The 11682-nt window shown below is 33.2% G+C and overlaps 1 protein-coding gene across 1 annotated transcript; it reads left to right on the plus strand.

The window, feature by feature from the left end:
* Positions 1–6516: 6516 nt before the first annotated feature.
* LOC149538397 (hydroxycinnamoyltransferase 1-like) lies at positions 6517–9226 on the plus strand. Its single transcript, XM_089799715.1, has 3 exons — positions 6517–7184; positions 7272–8329; positions 8746–9226. The coding sequence occupies exons 1-2, from the start codon at positions 6747–6749 to the stop codon at positions 8238–8240; spliced, it is 1407 nt and encodes a 468-aa protein (XP_089655841.1). The 5' UTR covers positions 6517–6746; the 3' UTR covers positions 8241–8329; positions 8746–9226.
* Positions 9227–11682: the final 2456 nt, after the last annotated feature.

Consider the following 11682-nt stretch of genomic DNA (forward strand, 5'->3'; position numbering starts at 1 on the left):
TAGCATTGCAATTGAGTTATCTAGCATGAAAATCAATGTTTTGAGGTGCAACATGAGTTGTGTTGTTCCCAATTAAAGCTATCATGATTTTCTATTCATATACCATGGATGGTGTTAATAGGAGCACTTGGAAGGTGTATGTATGGATACATTGGAATCATTAAATGTACCTTTTCTTATAATGCCTTGTAATCTTATCATAACTCATGAATATTGTTATCATAATTTGAAGACATAAATGTATGAAAATAGAAATGACAATAATCTTTTGTAGATATATGTGTACTATATCATTCATGCTTTATTTTCTTGCGAGATCTAAGAAGTCTTTTTTATATACATTTTAGAAGTGACCTAAATCTCATAGTAAGAGCATCTAAACTCCACTTTTGTGTTCTTTCTATAATGAAGAAATATGTGGTCTCACATTAATAGCCAAAATATCTAGGAGGTTATTGGAATATGAAAAAGAATGTGAATGGTTTTCTACTATAGTAGAATAAGATATCTCACAAACCTATTCTATTGAAGCTCATATATATGTTTGGTGTGCATGAGAGTTAGGATCTCATGCATAGAACTTTATAAAGAAACCAATGTTTTAAGAATATCTTTAAAAAATTAAGTTATGCATGAAAAAAACAAAAAATATTTGATAAATACATTGATAGCTTGCTTAAAAACTATTTAATAATATTATATAAAATTTGTGTTCTAACAATCTACAACACAAATTTATCTATATAGGTCTAACATAAATATTTGAGTCTTACTAATTATTAATAATTTCATTTACCTCCTTTCTTAATTTTCCCCCGAAGCTCTTTTGAGAGAACACTTAGCCTTGTAGGATTTAATTGTAGTTTCTCGACACCATTGTGGAGGAAGGGAAAAAAGAGGAGACTAAATATCATTTGTGGTCCTATTTTCACAAGAATCTCTTTTGTCATTTTCTATGTTCGTAGTTCATAACGTAAAGCCTACAATATTGGAATCTTGTGAGTCAACTGCAGTATCTATTTCAATTAAAAATAAATTATTTTCTTAAACAAGCATTTCAACCACTTTTGTCAATTGATGAGTATTTTGAATATGTAACTATAGAAAATTCTTCTCTCACCTCAGCATATCTAGAATGGTCTAGAAACTATTGGGATTTTTGAAGGATATTTTGTTAGAACTGGTTTAAATCTAATTTTTCTTGATTTGATTATTAAAAGCTATGTTTTGGTACACTTTTCATATGTACTTTTCATTTAACCATGAAGAAGTTACACAGGCAAATAATTTTTGCTTGCAAATTCCATTAAGCTATGTATCAAATGCTCATTTTAATAAAAATATTTTCATTCCATCAATTTCTGGTGATTAAATTATTCAAAAATTAAAATAATGGTTAATAAATTTTTTCCGTTGTTATCTTTATTATTACAAAAATTATAATATCTTTCACTAGTACCAAAAGATAGGGTTTTTAATGTTTTTTCCATGGCCTTGAAGACTGTAGAATCAACATGCCAAGAAGCAATCAACAATAAAGAAAAATGATTATAATAACATCAAATAGTGTGATTTCTTAGAAGAAAAATAATGATCTGGTATTGTTGTTTCTTCATCCTTTTTCAATTTACACCCAAAAATATTGATTCATCTCATCAATCACACCATGCTCGAAAGAAAATATGTGCAAAAATAGTATGTGTATGTGTACCCCTTTGTAACCATAAGAACTCTGTGCAAAAATACAAAATACCGTTAATCACACCCTAAGAACACTGCAACCCTTGTAAATTTTTTGTTTGCGTAACAAAAAAACCCCAAGTAAAATTTGTGTAGAGTCAAATAGGATTTAAAAATTAAACAAGAATTTTTATATAACATATGACTATAAGCCCAACGAGGTCCCATTGGGCTAATGGGTCGTGTGTTCAAAGAGGAAGCATAGTGGTGTTCACTTAATGAACGTCGAGTTGTGTTCTCTCAACTATATTATGGAAGGGATAGAGACAGTTTGTCAAGCCTAACCATCTGCATTGGTCTACAAACCCTTGGATTCCTCTGTCTCGATGCCAAAACACAACACGGACATATAAGAATAATAGCATAGGAGAATAAACATACATTTTGTTCTTCTTTTTTTAATGATTGAGCTAGTCAAAATTTTGACCAACTTGGGAAAACTTAGGACATTTTCAACCAATGCGAGGATGAAAACAAAAAATAAGATGAAATCATAGCTTTGGTCAAAAATTTTGGTAGAAAAACAAGTGCAAATGTACTAGTGAGAAGTTTTGCACAAGCTCTTAAGAAGATCGACCGATAAAATTGTAACATATTAACAATACTCAAGAGTGTGGATCCTTTGAGAAGGGTGAGAGATCTTTCTTTTAAAACTGTATGGATAGTGGAGATCAAAATTATGGGATGGATGATCAAGGGTAGGAGTTGACTTTGGCATGATCCATGTGCAAGAGAAAGTCAACAATGAAGAGGAGCTGACTTTTCATATGAGACAAAAAGCCAAAAAGCCATTTCTTTTAATTTGTGAATAGAAAAAGGACTTTATGTGTGTACATTGAGTGGGTTAGAAGAATGGGGTCTTTTATTTAATTAAAAGGGGACATGTTCTTTTAATCAAATATGAACTTTAGAACAATATAGTCAAACTATAGGTTATAATCAAATTAATTGATTTTTAGCAATTTGCCATAGGTAAATGCTTAATTAATTTAGCCAAAATGCTAAGAAAGGGGGCTAATAGTCTAGATGACCATTTTTGGGTGATTACAATCTTTGTTCCAACATTACTGTCTCCATAGATTAGAAATGACAATTAAGAAGGTTTAGATCATATACTTTGTAGAGATAATTTCAAGTAACATCCCTAGTCAATAACTGAATGAATTCAATGAAACATTTGAATGCTACTTTGGATGCCCAATCCATGAGCATGAAGCTCTAGTTTCTAGACCAATCATTTTACCAAGAAATACACACATACATACACATGCATATACACATACATATATACATAAATACATCCATACGTACATGTGCATGCATGCATGCATGCATACATACATACATACACACACACACACACACACACACAAAGGTAATATGGATACAAATATTTAATTATATCATTTTATTGATAGATAATGATACACAATTAAATAACCTATTACAAACATTGAAAATATATACATAAAGATAAAGCATCAATTGCTTTCATTTTTTGTTATAATTATATGTATACTTTGTTTTGGAAATATATATACATATATAAATATAGATACATGTAGATACATACATATACTTCATATAAATAAAAGTACACATAGAGAGACACACTTGCTAAATATGTATATACTTCATATAATTTTCTTGCTTTTTGCACACTTAATTGCACAAGATAAGATCTTTACTTATATTTGGAAAATTAGTAAATCTATGCTTAGTCGGCTTTCATGTCTTCACACACTTGACATAATATAAAATAAATTATGGAATAAAATCCACAAAGTCAGCTCATCATGACCTAGTAATTATTTTGTTACCAAAATAATTCCTTAAGTCGTACAACTCAATTCTCTAGTATGCTTTATTTTGCTCTGTCAAATACCCATATTGGTATTTCAATCATAATTCATGTCGTACTATCTGCACACATATGTGCACTAGCACACATTATCATGACACTATCATAGAGCTTTCCTCAATTGCGCATAAGCTAACTCTCAATGAGTTGTCCACACACATCTAATTTGTCTTTGTGCTGCTGCAAACTATCTAATACTTAGACAATTTTCTAAGTCTAAAAGTATAAATGAAATGCTAAATACATGTTGCCATAAATGACAACTCTTCAAGATATCTATCTAACCATATTGCCAACACCCATCTTGTATTGTGACAGGGAGCACACTTAGGGCTCTACCCTAGGACCTTGCAAGGGGTGTTGCCCCTTGACCCTATCTAGGGGGCCCTGTGCCCCAATGCTTGTAGTAAAATTTGGGAGGAAATCATGTTAAATAAAGTGGCAAAAATATAAACTCTGAGTTTGATTAGGCTTCACATTATAATAAATTAAAACTATTCTATAAATCTATGAATAATTCCATGTATAAAAAGTGCATTTGGAGGCATATAACCACAACTACTAACATATAGATAGAACAATGTTAGATAGTACAAAGAGAAGCCATTCATTTGGATTTTGAATATAAAAAATTTGTAAGTTAAGTCAAGTTTCCTATGCTACCTAGTCAAAAGCCAACATTTTTTTTTACTGATTCAAGCTCATCATGTATGATTGGAGGTGTGTGATGATGGTGTAAATATTTGAGGGCTTGTTGTTGAACTATTATTTATATGGACCAACCATGATTCAAACTTGAAACCTTCTATTTGTTGTCCAAATAATCTACTAACTGAACTACTAATACTTTTGTGACCAATCAATTCTTAATTTAGGCGTGTTTTTTTCTCAACACGACATTAGAACACACTACAAATGTTTGAGGCTCTTAGTGTGACTCTTATAGCACATATTGAGGTATAACTCATATGGACCAACATGAACTCGAATCTAGGACCCTCCATTTATGATAGAAGTGCTCTACGAATTGAGGTATTAACCCTTTGTGGCTAACTTACCATCAATTTAGACGTGACTAATTTCAACACCCCTTAAACTACATTGTAGGTGTTTAAGGCTTCTCTCCCAATTCTAATTACACATATTGAAAAACTAATATAAACTAGCTAGGACTTTAACCTAACACTTCCCATTTTCTATTAGAGTTCTTTACTAATTGAACTAATGACCCAACTTTAATTAGCCTATTACCCATTAAAATATAGCTTAATTTTAACATTTACACTAATCCCAAAGCTATATTTAGTCAATCTTCCATCCAACTTTGGGGATTTTAGTGTGTCTATGGTGCTAGCACCACATTTAAAGCTAATAGAGTGCAAAATGTGCTTATGATGGACAAGGGTTTCTACCTCACACATCAAACTACATTTCCATCCTCCTTTAATCTTGAGATTTTGCACTGATATTTGCACCCATTGTTGAACTATTCTCAACTATTGTCTAAAGAACAATATACATTACCAAAGGTACTAGATCTTATTTAATAATTATCTCTATTTCTTTTATGGTACTCAAAATTCCTTGATATGCAATACTATGTATTTAACCTCCAACAATCTCAACCTCCACTTTACTAAGTGATACATGGCCTATGCATTCCTCTTCAATTCTTCACCTTATGCAATTTTCTTTTTTAGCAATAAAGAATATCTAATATCTATCAATAGAAATGTAATACTACCCAATCAAGAAATGTGAATTCCTATTAGGCCACCTCTCCCCAAACCATTTATGAAGTCAAAATCAAGGGCCCGTTTGGTTGTTGGAATAGGAATAAGAAATGTATTCTCTGTTTGGTGCCCCAATTTGTTTTTAATTTTTTTTAAAAAGATATTCTTTTTAAAAACATGTATTTATTAACATTATTTTGAACCTTTTTTTTATAACATTTTTTTATTATATCTATTTATTTTTAAAAAATGAAATAAATTGTATTTCTCATTAACTTCAATGAATAAAATAAAATGAAAATAAATTAACCCTTTTCCCATTATTAAAAAAATTAACCAAAAAACAATAAATTAAAACAAAAAAAATTAAGAGAAATATTTAAAAAAATATAAAACTTAACCTTATTCCTATTCCATTTTTGTACAACCAAACAATGGATTAACATATTTCCAATCAAATTTCAAGTGAACCAAACAGAATTGGTATTGCTGTTTTCTATTCCCATTCTCATTCCATTTTTCTATTCTAATTTTCAATTCCTATGCCAACCAAATAGACTCTAATAAGGGCCCGTTTGTTTGCTGGAATTAGCCTGGAATAGGGAAACAGGAATAGGAAAATTGGAATAAATCTATTCCAATTTTGGCCCAAAATGAGCATAAATCGAATTCCAAGTATTTTTTGGAATTAGATTTATTCTTGCATTGGACCAAAATTGGAATAGATTTATTCCAATTTTCCTATTTCCGTTTCCCTATTCCAGGTTAATTCCAAGAATAGAAGACTATTTTGTTTTAAGAATTGGAAAGATTTTTAAATGTTATTTTTGTGAAGAGTTCAATGTTTAATTCTTGTTTCTTTTCAGTTTGAAGTGATGTGTCTGTTGATCATAAAAATAGTAAAACTACATCGTTCAATTCTTCTCATCTATTAGATGAAAATACTAATGATGGGACAATGAGAAGTTTTATAATCAAACACAACAATCCTAGTCATAAATTGAAATATAATATAGGTAGTGACAAATACTTTTTCATGGCCAGCTCATCACGATATTAGGAATGTACTTATGACCCGGTTGATAGATCTTATCAATAATATCAAACTATCGTAATTCGATTCAGCACAATTGATAGGACCATAAAATATTCCTTGATTCAATTTTTGAATCCCAAACTAAAAAACAGAAATGCACACATCTATGGGACACGCTAACATACATCCCTTCCAACAAAAAAACCACAAGAAAACAAAATCATGAAAGATGCTACACAGGCACGCGTACACAGGCCACAAGATGAAAGCTGCAGATGAAAATGGCGTCGCTTTCTGGGCTCTCAACATCTCTGGAACTTAGAGTGAAGCTTATAGTGAATCATTTTAATTCAATCTCTGTTTTGCCTGTAGAGCAATGGCTGGAGCAGAAGCAGTTATGACAGTGAGGAGGGTTTGCCTGGTGGGACCGGCCGTGGCAACCTCGAGGCACACTATGTTTCTCTCCAGTCTCGATCTCCTCTTCTTGCCCTTCCACAACATTCAGAGGCTTCTCTTCTACAAGCTCGCTCCTGGAAACGATTACTCTTCAGCTATAGAAACCCTGAAAAAAGGGCTCTCCTTAGCTTTGGTGCATTTCTATCCGCTGGCGGGTCGGTTGAAAATTTCTGAATCCGGCAGGCCGGAAGTTGAATGCGGCGATCAAGGAGTGGAATTGAAGGAAGCGTTAATCAATGTGCCCTTCCATGACCTGGAAAAAGATGGGTTTCAGCGAAAGCCCTTTTTCAAAAATCTTGTCCACGAGGCCGAGTATTCTGCGGATGAAGATTATGGTAGACCGCTTCTATCAATTCAGGTAATTAGAGTTCAAAAGCATGTATTTTTATGTCACTTGAAAAACTTCATTGAGTTCTTCTCTATTAAATACATTTGGGTATTTTAGGTTACAGCTTTTGAGGGAGGCGGGATAAGCATCGGAACCACAATTCATCATGTAATGGCGGACGGAAATTCGTTTTGGCATTTCATGACATCGTGGGCACAGTGTAGTAGAGGCATCTCCATTGCCAAATCCCCGGATTACAATAGAACACTTTTGAAACGAGGAAACCCTAATCCTGTGTCCATTTCTTTCAAACCCCATGAGATTGTAAGCAATGGGGTTACTGGGGCCAAGATATTCAAGTTCGTAACTGAGGATTTAGATTCAGGCAGGATCGAAACATCTGGTGGCTGGAAAGCGGAAAAGACCAAAGAGTCTCTCCAAAGATGGGGGGGACCCAAAAGGACGATAGAAGTGATAAGCTCAACATTGTGCTTTACAGAGGATATGATTCGGGAGCTTAAGAATCGAAGTGGAGCTTCGAGCTCTTTTGTTGCAGTGGCCGCACAGTTTTGGAGATGCGTAATCAGAGCTCGCGAGGTGCCTCTGGAAGAATCCGTTCATTTCCTGGTGTTGGCTGATTGCAGGGACAGGGTTAAACCTCCCCTGCTTCCAACTTATATTGGGAATTGCATATCAATGGGTGTTGCGCAGACGACGGCCAACACACTCGTCAATGCCGACATATCCTTCGCTGCCGATGTTCTTCAGCAACTCATCAATTCCTGCACTCAGGAAGCACAGATCGATCATCTGATTGATTGGGCGGAGCTTCCAAACAGAAATTTTGTGAGTTTACTTGAAGAAGCAGGGTGGAAGTATGGAACTAATGTGGCAGGTTCTCCAAGATTTCCCTTGTATGAGATGGATTACGGATGGGGGAAGCCTGCAGACGTGCAGATGGCCAACATTTATGAGATCGGAAGCATGCATTTGTCATGTCCGAAGAATGGAGGAAAAAGCATTCTCGTCTCCACCTACCTCCCTCGACACCAGATGGACTTGTTACAAAGGATTCTTTTCGTCTAGGTTGAAGGATTTTTGTTTTAACATGCCGGAATTTTTGGATAATCCTGTAGATCAACAGGAGCAACCAACCATGATTTTCAAGCTGGGAGGTATCATTGTTATGTTAATCAGTTTCTGGATTAGATTGTGTGGAGATTTTTGTCATCAACGTTTCGAATCACACTACGTGATCTATCATCAGGATGAGAGAGCAAGAGATGTCAAATAAAGAGATGTCACTTACTTTATTTGACATCTCTTGCTCTCTCATCCTGATGATGGATCACGTAGTGTGATTCGAAACGTTGATGACAAAAATCTCCACACAATCTAATCCAGAAACTGATTAACATAACTAAGATGGATTGTGGAAATCTGATCGCATTAAAAGGTATCATTGTTTTCAATGTTTTTTCGGTTTGAAGTCATAGAGCTGAATTCTTTGGTTAAGAACCAAAGACTGAGGGGTATCCATTCTACTAAATTTGTTGATTATCTCTTTTTGATGTTGGGGGCCTTATCCCAGGGGGCCTTGCATTCAGCAAGACTCATTCTTAGTAGGCTCCATGTGAACCATTCAGCTTCACCAAAAGACCAAAGGGCCTTTGATGAGACGTATCATTTTGAAATATTATGTCCATAGAAAATCATTAGACGCATAATGAACTCATACTGAAATCGTACACAACTGAATGCTACATATAATTGGTATGTTTGACACTACTTCCACTTTGTACTCTGGATTCCTTTTCAAGATTCTAAAAGCATGTGTAAACAAGAACTGCAGAGCGACCATTTCCTACCAATTACTGGTAGGACGGTTTTGTTCAAGTTAGCAAGGCATCCACTCAGCCTCCATATGCTGATCCTGTCCAAGTTTGGCTTGAATTGTCAGTGATGTCTTATAGAAGAATGTTAATATCTCAGATATTATTCAATGTTCGAACTTCGTTGGAATACAAATTGGTCATAATGTTGGCTTTGTGTAACTGGAATGCAATTAGTAATTATTACGCTTTCAAATTTAAAAACAACAATTTTTAGTTCTTCCCAAAAAAATCAATTTTTAGTTCTTCCCAAAAAAATTCAGATTCTTTTGAATTTTCAATTCTTTTATATTTTGATTTACTGAGATATTATATAAAAGATTTCTGCTGCCATGCTTGACAGTCAGTCAAATTACACGGGACTATAAACCACAGGAAGAAGAAACAAAGTGTGTACAACTTATATAACACAAAACAATCTTGTGCACAAGTTATAATGTATGTTAAAACAAAATCTGAAACTTCTAAATTTATCACTTTCTTTGTTTATGCTTCACGTGTTAATTTTAGGAGGCGTCACTGTAACGACACAAAAAAATACAATTATTCAAGTTGTAACAATGCATTGGAGTCAACTTAGAGCTAAAACTCCTCTCAATTTAGCACTCTCCTCTTCATGATAATATGAGTTTAACCTGAAACATCAATTGAAAAATATGCTCAGATTAAACCAAAAAAAACTGTAATATCTTACGTTTTATCGAAATATGAGATTTGGGAAGACTTTATTACCACAAAATGTATTTGGATATGGGAGCCCTTGAATACAGGATGACTGTCGAATGATGGAGATTTGAAGGTTCCATTCAATAATTAATTTGAAAAATCAGTTACTAAAATCAGTTGCAACAAATAATCAACGTAATATTAAAATTGGTTGATGGATAGTGACCATGTTGGAGATGTCTTAGGATGGAGTAAAGTTTATTCTCTATATTTTGGAAAGAGAGAGATTACAGATTGGCCTTCAGTTCAAGATAAATACAAAAGACTCTTCTTTTGGACAGGCATAGTGGCAAGGATCATATTTCTTGACCATTCCCACTTTACAACCAAATTTTTCAGAGAGAACACTCAAATGAATCTTGCAATTCATAGTCCAGAGAAAACATTGTGCACGGTGGCTCAAAATTGTCATAGCCAAATGGTTGCTACTGTTAATGCAAAGCTCTCTTTTGCAATAAGAAATTGCTTTCATTACATTGACAGATCTGCAAATGGAAATAATCGTATTAATATTTTCGGAAAGGCATAATAGCAATGATCATATAATATTGGCTTTTAGAAAATAACTTAATATACTGATTGATTTATAGAGTATCGTAAAACCTCAATGTAGAAACTACCTATGCTCATAATTATTTGACAAAATGATTCAAGCAGACGTGCACTTGCAGACCATAAGGTATGGTCTCATAATTAATTGAAGATTTAGAAATTAACAAAACAAATCAACAAAATGGTGTGTAACGAAAAAAAAAAAAAAAATTGTTATAAGGAACACAACACAAATGTTACAAGGAACAACAAAGTAAACAAGTATCCTAATTAAAATCAATCTAGGATTTCATGTTTTTTCAATATTTGTTGAGAGGAAAGACATTATTTTGTCTAATTTTTTTGAGAGAAATTAACTTCCTCTCTCGATCAAGTTATTATCATACTATTTCAAATTTCTTTTAGACTTTTGTTTCTTCCAAGTCTTGTTTTAATTTCTTTAGAGTTTTATTTTAAAAAAAATTCAAACTCCTCACAAACCTTAGAGATATTAACTTCCTCTCTCAATCAAGTTATTATCACACTCTTTCAAATTTATTTTGGACTTTTGTTTCTTCTAAGTCTTGTTTTAATATCTTCAAGCTTTTATTTTTTTAGGTTCAAGCTCCTCACAAACCTTGAGACAAAGGCATTCATTATGTCACCATTTAACTCAACCATTTTGTTTAAGATTTCATCATACTTCATTTATTTTATTCTAGATAATATTAATATCTCCTTTAGCACATCCCTTGTACTTTTTGATTTCCAATTTCCCCCTTCTCAATAGAGGGATCAAATCAAACAACTTTAAAGAAATTGAATCAAACATTCTTGTAGGGCAACTTCAAGTGGCTCATGTTCCAACTAATTGCCTTAGAATTACTATGAACTAGCTAGACCAATTCAAACAATTCCATGGTTTAGTGGCCAAGGAATAAGATCCAATGAAAGGTTGAGATCCCCTACATTCTACTATCTAGAAAACCTAGGTAGGTGTACCTGAACAATACACTAAGATCTACTACATGGCATACTCATACATTGTGGTAAAAAAAATGATTCTCGATGGAACTTAACCAAAGAATTCATGATTCAACCTAGAGTTTTTCTCCAAATATGGTATCAAACTAATGTTGCCTAAACTAATCTTGTCTATACAGCAATGTGGGCTCTTTTTTCTTATATTTTTTAGTTATTTGGAGAAATATTAGCATCATTGGATGTGTTTAGGAATGATGTGTATAGGAGGCCCCATTGACAAAATTATATCATTGTGATATGAATATCAGGATTTATGGGTCATCGAGTTTGACTCAAAATCACACAGTTAAATCCTGATATTCATATCACAATTTGACTAGCTGTGGAAATTATCT

This window comes from Cupressus sempervirens, chromosome 9, assembly GCF_028749045.1.
Source record: "Cupressus sempervirens isolate cs-2001-9-10 chromosome 9, ASM2874904v1, whole genome shotgun sequence".
Taxonomy (NCBI): Eukaryota; Viridiplantae; Streptophyta; class Pinopsida; order Cupressales; family Cupressaceae; genus Cupressus; species Cupressus sempervirens.